The sequence below is a fragment of the Rutilus rutilus genome (genome assembly GCF_951802725.1).
Source record: "Rutilus rutilus genome assembly, chromosome: 14".
NCBI classification, from domain to species: domain Eukaryota; kingdom Metazoa; phylum Chordata; class Actinopteri; order Cypriniformes; family Leuciscidae; genus Rutilus; species Rutilus rutilus.
Window position 1 is genome coordinate 20,488,406 of NC_140219.1, and position 18,906 is coordinate 20,507,311.

The window sequence follows — 18,906 nt, forward strand, 5'->3', positions numbered from 1 at the left end:
GTGAGAATGTGGTGCCATTAATGAAATGACACAGCTGGCTCGGCATCCCTCTTGATATCTACACCTAGATCCGCTCGCTTTCTCAGCTCACGTATACACACACACACAATCACGACACCTTCAATCAATCAGCACCCATTCAGATTCACCTCTTATTCAACACTCACTGTATTGTGCTCTCTAAGCAACTTGTTAATGTAGTGCTCTATAATTATATTGCTATGGAGACGCAGTTGGGTTCCCCATCATTTACCAGTAACTAATACACTTACATTTGATAGAGATACAGATTTTCCATAATTGACTGACGACACACTGCATTCCATGGGAAATCAGCTACTGCCACAGTTACACAATGTTGGGGTGTAGCACAATGTACATGTAATGTTACAATGTAATTTATGCTTGTGATTGCAAAGCTGAATTTTCAGCATCATTGCTTAAGAATTTCTTTGTTATTATCAATGTTGAAAACAGTTGTGCTGCTTAATATTTTTTTTTATATTATTTAATATTTTTGTGGAAATTATGTTCCTTTTTTCAGGATTATTTGATTAATACAAAGAACAGCATTTATTTGAAACAGAAATCTTTTGTAACATTATAAATGTCTTTAATGTCACTTTTAATTAATTTAATGTGTCCCCAAACTATTGAATGGAAGTGTACGTTATTTTTATGTAAAAATGTACGAAAAGTAACTAGACACACGTTAAGAATAAAAGGTAAAGATGTGACAAGACTGGTTATTTTTACAAGCAAGTGCGCAATATTTTAACACCTCACTGTAAAAATAACATCTCCCAACACTGCAGATACCGAGCGGAAACTGCCGCTTCGCCTTGGTTGACCGTGTGAGGATCACATCTAGCACACTGTCTGATTCAGAGCCTCCTACCTGTCCCTGTGACATCAGATCCTGCGTGGGGCGTGCTGGCACCGTAGGTAGTATGCCATCATCGGTGGTCTCAGAAGGGCAGGGTGTTAATTGAGAGGGTTTACGCTCAACAGTGGGTGTCCAGTGAGTTTTCGCAGCATACTTTGTTCCCAGGATGCATAGCACATCATTAGGGCCCCCATTAATGTTGGGACATAGAGTTAACAGCTAAGCAAGAACAGGGCCCTCAGTGTCAAACGCCCTGCCCCATGTGAACCACCTGCGCCACGCGGCCACTCAACACCTTTTAATTGGGCAGCAGAAATAGATCTGACCCCACAGGGAGCCATTTTGCTTCTCATAAACCACCTGACATAAGCCCTTGATATTAACACCATCGTATACACTGCAAAAGGCTTCACCGCTAACATGTTTGAAGGTCCGAAAGAAGCAGATCTAAAGTCTTGGGGAGTGCTAAGAGGGTGAGTATATTTTTTTGGTAGTCTGATAGCGTTCAAGTTGGGATCCATACTGGTTTACAGTTTGTACATTTGTGGTGACAATTTTATCGTAATATCTGTCTGCATTTGGCACTCGATTACACTTGTATAATGGCTTGGGTTGTGTTTACTGATCAAACCAGAGAGCTCCACAACGTATCTCTAATTTATGAGACCTTCAGTGTTTCCCATTACAACACAAGCTCGCTACTCATTACACAAAGTGTCATTTTAACCTCTCTCTCTCTCTCTCAAAAAAAAAGAAATCTCTGAATGTTTTAGAGTCTCGAGGCGCTGCGTAAGATGCTGTATAAGGCTGGATTTGACAAAGTATTAAATACCCTGCACTCAGCAGCGTAGTACCATAATTGAACCCAAGGGCAAAAGCGCCCCAAATCGCAGCCACTTAGCCATGCAATACTGTACAAAATATTTAATAATTAAAAGAATCGTTCCTACGGAGGGATAAAACAACAGCCTGAGAGATACAAGGAATGACATCTGTAATTAGGTAGAGCTTAGCAGGCTGGTGTCAGAAGAGGTGACACAGCTGTCCAAACTGTAAGTTTAATAGGCATATCATGAGCGCTATTAAGTGCCAACTGACCCCCTGATGGCCTTCAGGGCTCAGACTGGCCACTCAGTCTTGTCTTTTTGGATATTGTGCCCTGGTGATGTGGTAAGCTCCTTCATTAGATGTCTCAGCCACCCACTGCAGCTACAATGATTTACTTCTGCCTTAGAAGACTCCAAAATAATACAGCAAGTAAAACATATTATTCTAACTGTAGGTTGGTTGTGGTTGCCAAGCAATGTATTATCTATGATCTATATCACACTCACATTGCACTCACAGGTGTGTATTTATAGTGATTTTACTGCAGCTTTGGATCATCCAATCAGAATTTCAAACTATCTTTTTTTTCTTTTTTTTTTAAGTCACTGTAACTATTTGTAACTATAACTTTATAAAATGGCCCATACTTATCCTGTAAGCTAATGTTAAAAATGTTAAACTCTAATGTTAAACTGTGGGGTGTCACACTTTTACACAAATAATAATAGTAATAATACTAATTGTAGTCGTGGTAGTTTTTTAAAAGATATAAAAAAAATAAGGTAATATATACCTGAATCGTTATTTTATATACATATACATGCATGTAGCTCTGCCGTTCAGTCTAAAGAATAATATACTATATATGCATATATACATATATACATACATATACTGTATATATACATACACTCACCTAAAGGATTATTAGGAACACCTGTTCAATTTCTCATTAATGCAATTATCTAATCAACCAATCACATGGCAGTTGCTTCAATGCATTTAGGGGTGTGGTCCTGGTCAAGACAATCTCCTGAACTCCAAACTGAATGTTAGAATGGGAAAGAAAGGTGATTTAAGCAATTTTGAGCGTGGCATGGTTGTTGGTGCCAGACGGGCCGGTCTGAGTATTTCACAATCTGCTCAGTTACTGGGTTACCACTGTGCAGGCTGGTGGTGGTGGTGTAATGGTGTGGGGGATGTTTTCTTGGCACACTTTAGGCCCCTTATGGCGCTTTTCCACTGCATGGTACGGCTCGGTTTGGCTCGGTACGGTTCGACTCGGCGCGGAACGGTTCGGCTCGCTTCGCTTTTCCACTGCGTGGTACGACTCGATTCGGTACGGCACGGTTCGGTTCGCTTTTCCACTGCAGTTAGTACCGCTTCAAAGTGGGTGGGACTGATCGTTATAGTTGCCGTCTTTACTGCAAAGACATCATCATATTAAATGCAAATTTTTCATTCCGTGTTTCCCCATCCACTCCTCGGCAACCAACGAGAGGAACGTCTGCACCTCGTCCACTGACCACGATTCAGCCATTTCTTTTTTTGAAGTTTATACTCTTTTAAAACAAGTAAAACAATTACTTTTAAAACAAGTGCTACAGCGTTGGCTGTTGTCTACTGGCTATTTAAATCTAGCGGGTTTAGTGTCGTAAATACAATGACGCTGGTAGTGATGTTTCTGTCTGACCAATCAGTAATCTGCAGTGTTTACATCACATTTTAGTATCGGTACGGTACGCTTGGAACCTCAACAGAGGTGGTACCATTTAAAGCGAGCCGAAGCGAGCCGTACCGTACCGTACCATGCAGTGGAAATGCGCCATAAGTGAGCCGCACCGAACCGAGCCGTACCATACCATGCAGTGGAAAAGCGCCAAAGCGTGCCATACCAAACCGAGCCGTACCGTACCATGCAGTGGAAAAGCGCCATTAGTGCCAATTGGGCATCGTTTAAATGCCATGGCCTACCTGAGCATTGTTTCTGACCATGTCCATCCCTTTATGACCACCATGTACCCATCCTCTGATGGCTACTTCCAGCAGGATAATGCACCATGTCACAAAGCTCGAATCATTTCAAATTGGTTTCTTGAACATGACAATGAGTTCACTGTACTAAAATGGCCCCCACAGTCACCAGATCTCAACCCAATAGAGCATCTTTGGGATGTGGTGGAACGGGAGCTTCGTGCCCTGGATGTGCATCCCACAAATCTCCATCAACTGCAAGATGCTATCCTATCAATATGGGCCAACATTTCTAAAGAATGCTTTCAGCACCTTGTTGAATCAATGCCACGTAGAATTAAGGCAGTTCTGAAGGCAAAAGGGGGTCAAACACAGTATTAGTATGGTGTTCCTAATAATCCTTTAGGTGAGTGTATATATATATATATATATATATTATTATTATTTAGACTTTAGACTGAACGGCAGAGGTCATGCATGTATATAAAATAACGATTCAGCCCTCAGGGGAATCAGGATAACATAATGAGAGAATGTTGGCTGTGATCATATTGTTCATTTGCCTTGAGAGATTCCAGAACAGATTAAAGGCTTTCAGCAAGAATATGCCATATTCAATTCTTAAAAGATTAAGCGAAATCATGTTAATGTGATTATTGTAAGGCTGCTGGTATATACGTACAACCTAAGTTTAAAAATACAAAACAAACAAATAAATAAATAAATGCTGGATTAATCTGTTCAGAAGTTTTCGCCTGTTTGGGTGTGATCTCCCGCTGCTTGAGTTTTTCACAAATGATTTTTTCCCCCCTTGCCTATCACTCAATATGTGTCACACACTCAGATACAAAAATAATGTGTCAACTATTTATCATACACTTCAATGAGTAAATGAACTGAGACAGGATTGTTTCAAATGATCTTCAGCTCAATAAATTGAACGCACTGTAAAGGTGATGATACACGGGGCAACTTTTTGAGCAATCTTGCCATCAACAGGCAGCCAGGTGAGACACGGGGCCCACGACCGATCTAAATTATACATAGGCTATAGAAATATTCCCATTCTCAATGGGAAAGTGCCCAAGCAACATCACTCAACAACATTGCCCAGAAATATTGCTCAAAAAGTTGCCCAGTGTACCATCTCCTTCAGACTGAATATCTTAAGGTGTTAAACTATATTTTGTGCATGACATATGGTTTTGTATTTCTAATGTTGCAAGCTACTAATTGCGTTACAGAGTTGCCATACCAAGGTTGTTATTTATATTAGCTATATTTATGATAATTTCATAAATATGTGGTATTCAGATTTATAAATAAAGGACATATTAAGGTATAGTCTGAGGACAGGTTATTGTAAGGGTATGAGGCAGAATGCAACACTATAATTTTGATAAATAAAGAGATAAATCAATTGAAATGGCACATACCGTATGTGCTAAAACATATCCTCTCAATAGTGATAATGTTGTTATCAAAAGTGATAGTGAAAATTTTAAAACATGGAAATGGAAATGTTGCTATTTGAAAAAAAAAATATATATATATATATAATAATGTCAGGAAATGTGTGTAAACTTTGGTTCCATGTCCTAAGAATAAATGTTAGAGCATTTTTCTGATGTTTTGGGGGTTAATTAAAAGCCCAAGGCGTAAAATTATTTTCCTTGAAATGAACCGCTTTGCTTGTATGGGTTGACAAGCAGACTAGTTACAGACAGAGGAGTGTCTGGAAGCTTCAGGGACACTTGAAACCAATTCCCAAGCCATCAATGAGCAAACAAGAAAACTCTCAGCTGTCTCAAGGTTGATGTGAAAAGAGTTCCAGGGTGTTTGGAAGAGTGGACAAGGCTACAGGGCAATGAGAAATAGAATGGGACGAGACAGAAAGACAGAGACGGAGAGAGAGAGTGCATTTAATCTCAGAGTCTTTTATTTTTAATAACCGGCAGGTTCTTTTGTTCTCCCTTTGATCTTTTCCTGCCCAGATTTATTGCGATAAACCAACAAAGCACAGAATCAACAAAATAAAATAATCAATGAAATGTGTGACTTGACAGCTAATTCCACATCAAAACCACAGCTGTAGGATGAGGAGAGGGGACGGAGTGGGAAAGAACGAGTCAGAGAAAAGTCAAGTACAATTTCATAAACAAACTACTAGGGGACTTCTAAACAGAAGATGACTAGCTTGTTCTTGCTCCTCTTTGAATGCCATGCACAAGCTATCAGCTTGTTTTAGTTAGCTCATAAAGTAGGAATTAGAGGTTAGGCAGTGTGCTGCTGTCCTCCGAAATCCACAATAAAGCCTGTGACGTTTGGAACAAAAACCAACATACAAATCTAGGATCAAACCGGATCCAAATAAACACCCCTGAGGGACCCCTAAAGCCCCTAATGTGAAACTCGTTAGTTCCGAATCGGCAATTAGTTGTCATTCTGAGTGATGACGTCTATAAAAAACCCAGATGCACATTTTATACAGTCATAAAGGGCTGTTAATAGACTATTTTTTACTCTGCTATTTATTTTAAAATATATATATATATTTTTTTATTTATAGTAAATTAGACTAACTTAAGTTAAATTAGCATTACTACACACACAAACACAAAGCGTTGCCAATAGTGTCCCCATCACAAATAGTAAGGTGCAACCAAAATTTACAGCAAAAAAATAACAAAATAAAAGCTTGCTGCAATGTATGGTGTTGCAGGACAGGCAATGAGTGTAGCATCTCTACCAAAGGCCTGTGCAGACACAGATGTGTCTCTGTAGACACAGATGTGCCCCTGTAGGGTGTGAAGACATAGAGGGGTGGAGAGTGATGGAACATTCGATCTACTGGCCTACCGCTCGCAGCTGGACCATACGCTTGAGAGCCACCGGTGAGCCATAGAGCCCAGCTCAGTTTTCATTTGCACCTAAGAGGGACCATTCCTAAGATGTAGAACACATCTGTTTATAGGAATAAGTGGCCAGATCAATTACAATCAAAGTAAGGGACGCTAGGAATCTACCTCACCTCACCAATTCAATACAATGTAATTTACGACTATTTGACTGATTCAGTTCAATTCTCTGCTGTTCTGTCTAAAATGGCACTGCTAACAACAAATTACAAATGACTTAAAGGGTTAGTTCACCCAAAAATGAAAATTAATTAATTCAATAATTTGCTCACCCTCATGTCGTTCAAAACTATGTATTTCTTCCTTATGCGGAACTCCCAAAAACAAAAAGTAATATATATATATATATATATATATATATACATATATATATATATTTATATATATATATATACATATATATATATATATATATTTATATATATATATTTTTTTTTTTTTAGGTACATATATCTTAGTAAAATTGTAAATGACAGAATTTTCATTTTTGGATGGATTATTCCTTTAATTGTAATTAAAAAATAGACAAAAATACTATCTGTCTATCATTATCCTTAATTATTATTATTTTATTTTATTTCATGTTTGTCAACAACCAATTACTGTTTTCAAAATTGTATACTATTTTTTTTATAAATAAACACTTTAAAATATCATCCACTTTATATGCTACAAATTAATGTAGACATCACAATATAACGAAATAAATTCTCATTTTCAGATTTGCTAATGATTACATTTAACAGGATTACCTAAATGAGCATTAGTTGACAGCTAAATGTAAAAAATGTAAACTGGAAAAGAGCATGACCAATTAAATAAATAAATAAACAAACAAACAAACAGGCCAATAGCTAGAACAAAAAAAATGTTATATATATTTTTAAAAAAGTACAGTCTGAATGCTTTAAGTACCTTATCTGAATGACAATCCTGACCTGTGAGCATATTCTCATACCCCACACAGTAAAGAGACTTAAAGTGAGGAGCATTAAGAGTCAAATCTGCACTCAGCATGACATACAGTACAGCAGGAGCATTAGAAGCATGTTGTGTCCTTAAACACAGAATGCAGTCGGAGTGAAAGGTTGGACTGTTCATTCGGACAGAAAATAGCTCTCTTCAAAAAAGTTGAAAAGTAATATTCCGCTTCCTCTCTGCGCAACCGTTTACGTGGGCCGTGATGACTATGTGAGTGAGCGGGAGAGAGGAGCGTAATTTGGCAGTGCCCTTTGAGTGCTGTTACATATGGCCCTTGCACACTGTTAGTCTCCCGTGGCAACACTTCCCACGGATGCATCTGCAGTCAGTGAGCCGCTAGCGCCTCAAGTAGCATCAATCTGACGGCTACCAACTCTCTGCTTCTCCACAGCCTGTCAGCCTGTCTATCTGTCCTCCCTCAATCCAGTTCTCTAAAGCTACCCATAATTCTTGCTCACTGTCGCTGTCACCACACATCCCCCGAGGGGACACAGGCCACTCCACCCCGGGCTGCATGAGCTCTGGGATCTGTTGTCAGTGGCTAAGTGCTGTGGCAAGAAACAGTTGAATGGATGAAGAGAAAAGAGGCTGCAATCTCTCCAGCGGGTTTGTCTTCCTCTCTCGCTCTGAAAACCCGGTCTGGCGCTGATCAATGGCATCGAGTTGAAATCCATTTCAGTGAAATCAATGCGGCACCGGCAGCGGCTCACGCAGAGGACGACTCGCAGGCCTGACCCTGCTTTTTTTAAAGATGACCCCCGCTCCGGATCCACAGCAGCCGGCTCATTATGATGGTGTAGCGTTTAGACAGTACTCTCTCGCTCTCTTCCTGTTCTTCCTCTACTGCTTCCTTTTCTAGCCTGCCTCAGTTGAAGCGGCTGACTTTTCTTATTTGCATCATCAAAGACATTCAAAAAGGGATGTAAAACACAAAGATTAAACAAAGGGTACCGTATCTGAATCAATCAGTTGAGTTTGAGCTAGTAAGCCAGTCACCTTCAATTTGAATCAGCACCGATCAAAAGTCTCCTGTTATTTTAGCATGCATCTGCAAGTTTGGCACTGTGCCGAACACCCCTGCATACAGTCAGCAACAAGTCTACAGCCTGAGGCATGAAGTGGGTCGACCAGCATAAGCTATACGACGAATAAGACTGAACAGGTGACGGCGGATCAGAGGCATCAGGCTGGGAATTGTCTGCTGGGAATAGGTGACACATTTGAAGCAGCAGGGGGCAGACTTGGAGGGACTTCCTGTAATTTAAGTAAGCACCCTGAGGTTGAGTTGCACTTCTCTCCAGCAGCATGCGTAAACACAGAGAAGGTCTGTTAACTGAACTATTCTTTTTTTATGCTTCAACCCTTCTCTGTACAACACGTCATGTAGAAGCACAGATATATGCCATAGAAAACAATGTGATTTTGTTGTTGTTGATCCAAAATCATCTTAATCAGATTATTATCACCCTAAAATTTTACCTACCATACTATTAAAAAAGAGGGGAGTGAAGTGTTGTTAGTCCTTAACTAGGTATGAAAATCTAAAGGGAATTATGATCAAAATATTTCAAAATGATTCCTGATACATTTAAATTTGTTCTTACAAAATATAAAGTGTGAAGCTTCACACACACACCGATGTGAAGCTGTAACATGGGATAAACGGCATCTTTTCCATGTTAATCAGAGTTTTTGTCCTAACCAGCCGCAACGGCGATACAAGACGGGTGGCAAGATTCTATTTAAAACGAATTCTATTTGTGTCTGTGACATTGTGACTGGTACAACAACATACAAAGTATGACAATGATAATCTCAGGTACTGATCATGTCCTTGATTTGATGTTAAAATAATTGAATGTGATTTTGAATATCATTTTGCATGACTTTTATAGACATACTGAAAGCGATGTATAATTAACCTCAGTAATTTTTACTTTAATTTTGTGATGGCAAACGTCTTCAGTGCCACATCATCCTTCTAATATGCAGATTTTTTCATGATTCTTGTTTAAAACATAAAAAAGGTCAAAAGAATGGCATTTATTTGAATAAAAATCTTCTGTAACATTATAAATGCTTTTACCCTGAATAAATAAAAAAAAAGGTATTCAGCAAGGATGCATGTTTTAAAACACATTCCTATTGCCCTAAAAGATCAAATATACAATATTCCAACACTGTCAAATGCATGTGGTATATGATCATTACACTGAGCGCTGTATCTTCGGCATTTCTGAGTTACATTTGTGCTGTATATGTGGTTGTGTCTTTACTTTGTGGTATGTCTCTTGTGTGTTTACCTCCTTGTCTGGTGAACTCATCTGCTTCATGGTGAACCAGGTCCGCCACACATCCTCCATAATGAAGGCGCGAGTCATGATCGAAAGCTTTCAGGGTCTCACTAGAGCTGTAGGATTTCTGGGTGGGTACGCGGCATTCGTCGTTGTCCAGGGAGGAGGTGGTGAACTGCAAATCTTTCCCACAGCGGCCGTGGGTCAGTGTACGGTGCCTGCGCTCCTTCAGATCCATGACATCTGCTGCAGCCCGATGATCAGATCAGTCCACAAGGTGGAGGTCTCAACAGCTGTATAGTCCTTCACCTGTTAATAGAAGACAACACAAATCAATAGATTTCAAAACATAAATTCCCTGCCAAAACGACCAACATGAATTGCTGGTTTATACTGGTTGTTGCTGGTTTAGAGCTGGTCCAGCAAGTGGACCAACGTAGTCATGTTGTTTGCCAGCAAATCTTATCCAGAGAAGCTTTCTGCTAGAGAATCTTACTGATTAAGGCAGTTTGATCAGCACTGCAGCATCACTGTTCAGCTATTAAATATTTTGGATAATTTGATTATGCTTCAGCCACCAAAAAGAATGTGGTACTCAGCAATATGCAACACATTTTACCATTCTGAAGAAGTTCACAGATTTTCACACAGCACAGAAAATGTGAAAATGTTTATTTCTAGGTATTAGAAAGAAAACAGCATTTCATTCAGGCATTGTCAAACGAATAAATCCTGTCTGTGAATTACAGAAAAACAAAATCTCTTTCCACAGCAACTTTGGCTGCATGGCTTGTTCATAAACAAAACAGTGGAGAACCATCTAAACAAAAAGAAGAAGCTGTCATTACAGCCATAATCACAGATGAAATAGTACAGCGGGAACTGAGACGTGTGGAGGAGTGAAGTCATGATGCCGGTGAAGAATGAGTGATAGAGTGAAACAGAGGAGAAGGGGGAGGAGAAAGGAAATGACTTGAGGGCATTGCGAGTCTCTTCCTCATTATCGCAGACAGAGTGAGAAAAGCTCCCTCTGTGGCCGTGAGAGGATAATCACAGATGCCTAGATGTGCCGAGGAAAACAGGGAGCCGAACACAGCTCGGCCCGATCGTATCACACGCTCACACACAAAAACACCAGCACTTATCTATTTCAAATCCAATGCACACTGACTGAGATGCTAGCCATAAACTATCAAAGACAGATGAGATTCCGCCACTTTTTTAAGGTGTTTTCAATGTTAAAATACTTTGTTCAGTATACTTCCATTTTATTTGGGGGTTTTATTAGGAATGCAAATGATTCATGTTATTAGGAATGTGAATATAATAAAAAATTCTCACTAATGAAATGCACCGTTTTATATGATTAACAATGATTAATCACGTTAGCTGTGACTAATTTAATTATAAATACACTACCATTGGAAAGAAAGAAATAAGTAATTTTATTCAGCAAGGATGCATTAAATAGATCAAAAGTGACAGCAAAAACTTTTACAATTTTATAAAAGTTCTTTTTATATATATATATATTGACTTTTTTATTCAAAAAAATCATTTGCAAACGTTCTGGGAAAAAGGTTCACACAAAAATATTAAGCAGTAAAACTGTCTTAAACATTGATTACAATAATAATAATAAAGATAAATGTTTCTTGAGCAGCAAATCAGCATATTAGAGTGATTTCTGAAGGATTACATCTGAGGTAATGATGCTGAAAAATTCGCTATGCATCACAGGAATAAATTACATTTTAAAATATATTAAAATAGAAAATAGTTATTTTAAATTGTAATAATATTACAGTTTTTTTAACCTTGGTTAAAAATCATAAAATCGTACCGACCCCAGACTTTTGAAAAGTAGTGTATATTTACGCATTGAATCCCCAAATAAATGTAGAATCAACAAAATACTATTAATATTATTATTATGTGCTTCACAAGTCCGGGAGAGAGCGTCTGGACGTGGGGCGTGTAATTAGCACAAAAAGAGCACATAATCACAATAATGAAAGCGTTCATTTTTACTGCACAGTTTTTCATTCATTTGTTTACTTCACCTCTCACATGTGCAACTCTTCAGAGCATGCGCACTACTACCCACAAAGGCCACATATCTGACACCAATACCATTCTAACTTCAGACATGAAAGCCAGTTACTGTAATTAGACACTAATTAAAGGTAAATTCCCCCACACTCGTCCAGCTGCAGGCAACCTCTCTCCACACACTCAAGCACTCTCTCTTAACTCTCTCTCACATCAGGAGGAATTTTAGCTGGCCCTCTGTTCTGACCGCACTTAATAAAACAGACAGGCACAAACTCGACCTCCTGCCCACCACCCCCCACCCCCGCCAAAAAACAAGCGTTCTCCACACTCTTCCTCCTGTATTAGCTTGATCGGAGAAGTCCACTGCCCCAGGGACAGTCCGGTGTGTGGCATGGAGAGGATGATTTTCCTGCACAGCAACAGATCATTACATAACAGCATAGCCACTAGCTGTCCTGCACATACTGAAAATAATTGAATATGCAGAGGAAAAATAATCAGGTCACCTAACACGATAATTATTTACTGCGAAACGTTCGCATAAAGGAACGAGACAGACAAAGCGTGCGACACTGGCTTAATACGAATTCATTAAAAGAGACTATAAGGTCATTTCAAGATTTGCCTCCAGTGTCTGTTGATTAGAAGCGGATATTTAATGTTTATAAAGTCCTCATTATGGGCTAAAATAAAACATTCAATTGCAGAGGCCATTAACGGTTCAGAATGAGAGTGTTATTACCCCGAATATAAAACAGACAGAGCTTCGGATTGTGAAACGCAGGGAAAATCTATGCTCACGAATGAATGACCAATTACCTATGTCCATCCAAATATGAAACTGTCCATTTCGAGTAAAAAAATGTCCATTCCTTGCATCTGACCTTCCTTTATTCTACCAGGCCTGCACTGGAAAGCTTTGTTGTGATGTCTGGAGAGGTTTATTTGGTCAGCCATTGGGCTGCAGGGGCCTTTCAGAACTCTGATTTAAGATGCAGTGACATTGTGGATTTCTGCGAGAGCGTCACACGCGCGAGTGTGTGGGAGGGAGGGCTGGTTAAAGGAGGGCCTCGGGGCTGCTCTAACACCACAGTGGTGAGATGATGCACGATGGTGTGGAGGAGGAGAACCGGGTCAATATGAGCACAGGCTGCAGCACAACCAGGTCAGTCTTTCCATTCATTACAGGCAGTGGAGGAGAAGAGAGGCCTCAGGGCTCAGAGCAGATCCTGCCTTCGTCTCCTCAGGCTCAGTCTGCTGATATTTCCCCCTTTCACAGGACTACCATCCTCCCCAGAGAGAGGGACAGGAGACATGATGAAGATAGAGCCATGGAGTGAGGAGGAACAACAGGATTGGTGGAAGAATCTAGGACAGGCGATCAATTACTGGGAAACAATAATGGAGAACGCATTTTGTGAACACCCCTATCTATCCCACACCTACCTTTCTACATGCCTACCAATCTTCCTGTCTGTCCGTCTAACTGCATAATTGTCTATCTACATATACAGCAAATTATCTGTCGACGTATCTACCTGTCAATTTTGTTTTTTTTGTATTAGGAATGTGAATTAGTAATATCATTTTATTACGAATGTCACTGTGAATATAATAATACAATCTCATGAATGAACCGCGCAGTTTTAAACGATTAACTGTGATTAATCATTTTAAATGTGACTAATTTAATCATAAATACACTAATCGTTCAAAAGTTTGGGGGTAAGTAATAGTGATGTAGTACTTGAGTCCGGTCTCGGACTCGAGTCCGGTCTCGAGACCGATTTCTGCTTTCTCGGACTCGACTCGGACTTGTGCCTTCAAAGACTCGGTCTTGACTCGGACTCGACCCTTCAAAGACTCGGTCTTGACTCGGACTCGGCATATGCGGTCTCGTCCCCATCACTAGTCCACTAGAATACATACCACTAGAAAATTTTAATTTGCTCTGCATGTCCTAACTATGATTAAAAAAGTCAGGGTGGGCTTAACATGTTGATGACAGAGCAGCACTGTTGAAGCAGTTTAGAAAAATAGGCAGAAGATGATGCATGTGGTAGGGATGTTTTTAATGATAGTAAAAGCATAGTCCATATTAAGACGTTAAGACTGCTCCTCTAAACAATTCCCAATCTAGCTTAGTCTGTAGGCCTAACTGTTGATTATTAACTGGGGTGATATTAAATCATGAATATGAAAACTGACATGTTTTTATGGTCTTGGTCTCGACTCCTAAAGACTCGGTCTCGACTCGGACTTGCTTCCTCAAAGACTCGGTCTTGACTCGGACTCGACTGAATTTGAAAACCAACGGACTCGGTCTCGACTCGGACTCGACCCTTCAAAGACTCGGTCTTGACTTGGACTCGGCATAGGCGGTCTCGTCCCCATCACTAGTAAGTAAGAAATTAATTATTTATCTGTTATGCATTAAATTGATCAAAAATAATAGTAAAGATATCCATCTGTTTGTCAGTCTGTCTTTCTGTCTGCATATCTGTCTGTCTATCTGTCTGTCTGCCTGTCTATACTGTATCTATCTGCATGTACTGTATGTCTGTCCATCCACCTATTCATCTGTCTGTCCATCCATCCATCCTTCCATCCATCCATCCATCCACCTGTCTCTGTCAGTCTGTCAGTCTACCTTTTTCTATCTGTCTGTCTATACACATTTATTGTGTATGTGTGTTCTTGTATATATGGTTTATGTGGACACAAGTGTGTATAATGACATGAGCATGGGCGTCGGAAGAAAAAAAAACTGGGTGGGTCCTCCTCCAGAAAAATGTTACTGGAGTAAATACCATTTCATGTAACGTTATTCTGGTGCCTTTTAATTAAACAAGTAAACTAAACTCCACTTAACATCGGGCGGTTCTTTGCCTCCACGTCGTGCATTAAATGCACAGCTATTCGTCGATTATCCCCCTAATACCATGGTCATTTGCCAGCAATTACAACTTAAAGCTGTTATTGATGTTTGCGACGCAATATTTGACTGGAAGGGTACAACGGGCGGTTACTTTCGTCAGTTGCGGCTCATTGAGAAATATAATGTAGCGATTCAGCGGAAATAGAGTTTAATTTATTAATTTTACTTAAAAAATAATAATTTTAATTCCTCAAGTGGAATGGATTTGACTGACGGCGCTCTGAAAAGCAAACAGACAAATGCGCTGAATTAGAGACGGTAAAAGTGAGTGGGTATAATATCATTGGTCTTAAAAAGTGGGTGGGTCTTGTCCCACCCATATACAATGGTTCCGACGCCCATGGACATGAGTATTGCAATGTAAACATGGTGGACACTTCCTATGTCCTCGTAAACCAAATGGCTTAAAACATAATAAACTGTGTTTTTTGAAATTCAAAAAATGCCAAAAGTTTTCTGTAATGGGTAGGATTAGTGTAGGAGCACAGAATATATGATTGTCCCTGATCAGTGCCCTGAATACTGAACTAGGGAGCTGATTGAGTGTGTAAAACAAGGGAGGCCTACAAAATATGAAGAGCAGTGGGTCCCCAGGACTGTAGTTGAGAAGAGTTACATGGACCTATTTTCTTGTTAAAAGCCGTAAACACCAATGAGATAACACATGTGCGCACACATACAGATAAATAAACATTGAATTTCAGGTTAAGAATCTGATCTTAACTTCTTTCAAAACACAACACGCCACAGAGACTATCTACGTGAGACATAGGAAAGAGATGAATGTCCAAAGAGAGAATGTTAATAAAACTGCAGTGCATACCATGAAATCACAGCTGAACTGAAGGCTTTATAGGGGAGCGATAGAAGTGTTGAGAATTAATCTGAAAAAAATTACAGATGCACAATTTTGGCATCCAAAGAGCGTCTGACTAAATTGAACTTTCAAGGGCGAGAGTTTAAAAATGACACGGGTCTCCGCAGAGACGGCTCAGAATGAAAAATCTGGCTGCTATGGAGAGATCACCAAGCATTTAAGCTGGGAGCACTCTTATCAAGGCAAAGACATAAACAAACCCTTAACCTCAGACATTTGGAAGCTGAAGCTTCATTGTAAATAATGACATAATGTTCTATTTAAGATGGCAGGGCCGTTTTCTAGTTTAAATGTCTGCACCACCAACATTAAACCCAGAATAAATTGACAACAGGCATAAACAAACATGACCCTGACCTCTCTTCTCAGTTTATGGTCTGTGGCCTCCAATGCCTCAAAAAATACAGCTATTACTTGAGTCATAAAATTTGAAAACGCTAAAAACACAGAATAACAAATTGTCGCGTTGAAACATTGGAAGGTATTTTTATCAAAACCCACAGCACATAAAGTTATAAGCTGAATGAAATGTATCTTTCTTTCTTGAATTTAAATATCAGTGAACAAATCAGCGTACAGGGGCTACATAAATTTGCAATAACTTGACCTCTGCTTCTGTAATTCAGCACATTACAGTTTATCTGCATAATTCCTGTGAATGAATGAATTAATGAATGAATGAAAGAAAGAAAATTACATACACAGAAATTACACACTTTAAGTATCTTCATCCAAACCCTTTTTTTCAGCAGGGATATTTGCTCATCTATTACAAATACAACATGTTTAAAATGTATTTCCAAGAATAAAATAAGATATAAATTAGATAAACACTGAAGATAATGCATTGAATTCAACTGCCATTAAACCAATACACATCAGGGCACAATTTACTTGACAGCCAATAAGATAAGCTCTTATTTGGTCTCAATTTAGGAGGAAGTAAGAGGGGAGACTTATCTTAAGTAGAGCATACATGCATCTTAGGTTGTATCTGCTGTGTACTTTTAACTTGTGACATTACTGCCCTTTTTTCACAGACAGATGAGAGCAACAGATCTGAAATTTTGCTGCAGCCTTGATGGTGAGGCAAAGCAGAACAGAGGCGAACTGTGTGTCTTTTGATTAAGATTTTAATGAGTGCATCCTCTCCCAGGCAGGGGTCATTAATCATGTCCTATATTGAGGTATGACCGACAGGATAGGTCTGTGCATGGCAGGCTTCAGCTGGACCAAGGCCACCATTTTAGGTCAAATTATAGTTGTGCACTTATGCTCAATGTATCCCTCTTATTCTGGGGGGTGAGTGGTTTGTATGGAAGATGTAATGTATGGATTGTTGTAAAAAAAATTTAAAATAAAGTTGCTTTGAAAAATAAACTCTCTCTCTCTCTCTCTCTCTCTCTCTCTCTCTCTGCCAACTCTCTGGGGAAACACTCTCCTCTGCTATGTGTCATCTTATGTGGGAAAAGAGATATTCAGATTATCAGGCAAATAGTGCCAGGCTGCTCACTATTTTAAAATATATTACAACAATCACCTTTGATATGAAATGGCCGATGAGTTCACTTAATTCAGTGCAATGTTATCTCTCTCTCTCTCTCTCTCTCTCTCTCTCTCTCTCTCTCTCTCTCTCTCTCTCTCTCTCTCTCTCTCTCTCTCTATATATATATATATATATATATATATATACTGTTTATGAAACATATATAAACCTTCTATTGTCCTCTCATCTGTTTTAACACCTTCTAACTCTCGATCCCTAGAATAAAATTGCCCTGCAATTGCAATTGTCCATTAACCCTCTTCATTTCACACTCTTACAATTAAGAGCAACAAGAGTGCCTGTTTATTAGACTAATTCCAAAATCCAAATCCTGGCCATGCTCTCCGTTTCTTAATCTGCCTCTAAACAAAAAAGGGATTTGAGGCGTTAAGAGGTGCTCTGCTGTCGCAGCTAACACCAACCATCACAACCGCGCAGTCGCCAGAGCGAAGGTGCAAACGTGCGCGGTAATTAAGGACCGACGGAGGGAAGCTGCTGCTAGGGGAAACAGTTAGAGACAGCGCGCGGCCTAGTCTGCTGGGACTTTGAGTAATGACTTCCTTTAAAGCTCCGGCAAGATTACGTCTAAAGCCACACCGTATCACGCACAAGCAGAATAACACATACATTAACCTACAGCTCACGTAAAGTGAAATAACCGAGATGGTGTGATGCTCTGCTGAGTGTTTCTACCACTGGAAAAAAGGCATATCTAAGCACACTTCTCTAATGTAAATCTTTTTTCTTTTTTTTTTCAGCGAGGCGTGCGAACATATGCTGAGAGCCCGACAAGAAGTTCAGAAGTTAAGAAAAGCTGACAAGCTTAACGCCTGGAACAACAGCAGATGAGGTACATGAATAGCACCAGGTGAGAGCGTAGGAGGCTTCGGCGGCTCAGGAGCACAGGTGCGCCACTCATCTCCTCTCCACACAACCTTGATGAGGGTTAAAGAGATGTTGGGACTTTGACACAGACAGCGCAGAGAGCAGACTGGAGCATGCGACCCACGGGCCATGCCAGGGCTGCCAGAACCGGTCAGACGTCACCCGCCAGCACCTCCCAGCATTATTAAAACAATACACTTGACAGCCTCGTACCGTCATTTCGGGGAAGATTAGTAAATCTGTGTCACAGCTTGACATTCTTACCATCTGCTGGGCAAATTATTCAAATTTGCAATAAATGCCACCGTAGAGAGAGGAGATGCCGAGTAATTAGCAAACTGACAGAGGTGCCACGCTATGGCTGAGTGAGGTTGCGTTTTTCTTCTGCCTTGTTGTTGGTTTTAATCTTCATATCACAGGACATGAGAAGGGCAGGGCAGAACATGTTAGAAAGCCACAGAAGCACTGTTTAAACACCTCCCGGGTAAATGGCACGCGCGGCCAGGAGCCGAAACCTCTCCACGTTGAATAAATGCCAGTGGAGACACATTTCCTGTGCGGGAAATGTCAGCGGGAGAGCAGCGAGTGGGCCGACTCATATCTGGTCTTCATCAGGTGAATAGGACACCCCTCCTCATCATCATAGCTCAATTTAAAAGGCTGTGATAAAAGCACCAGAATCACTTCACACTCTCAAGCTCTAATTTAAACTCACTGAAAACCC

The 18,906-nt window shown here is 39.9% G+C and overlaps 1 protein-coding gene across 1 annotated transcript in view; it reads right to left on the minus strand.

The window, feature by feature from the left end:
• Nucleotides 1-18,906, minus strand: part of tenm2a (teneurin transmembrane protein 2a) — a 305,507-nt gene that overhangs the window by 238,483 nt on the left and 48,118 nt on the right. The window contains exon 2 of the mRNA XM_084430309.1: nucleotides 9,891-10,190. Coding sequence (XP_084286435.1) covers nucleotides 9,891-10,119 — 229 coding nt within the window. The 5' untranslated portion in view covers nucleotides 10,120-10,190. The remainder of the gene's footprint in view (nucleotides 1-9,890; nucleotides 10,191-18,906) is intronic.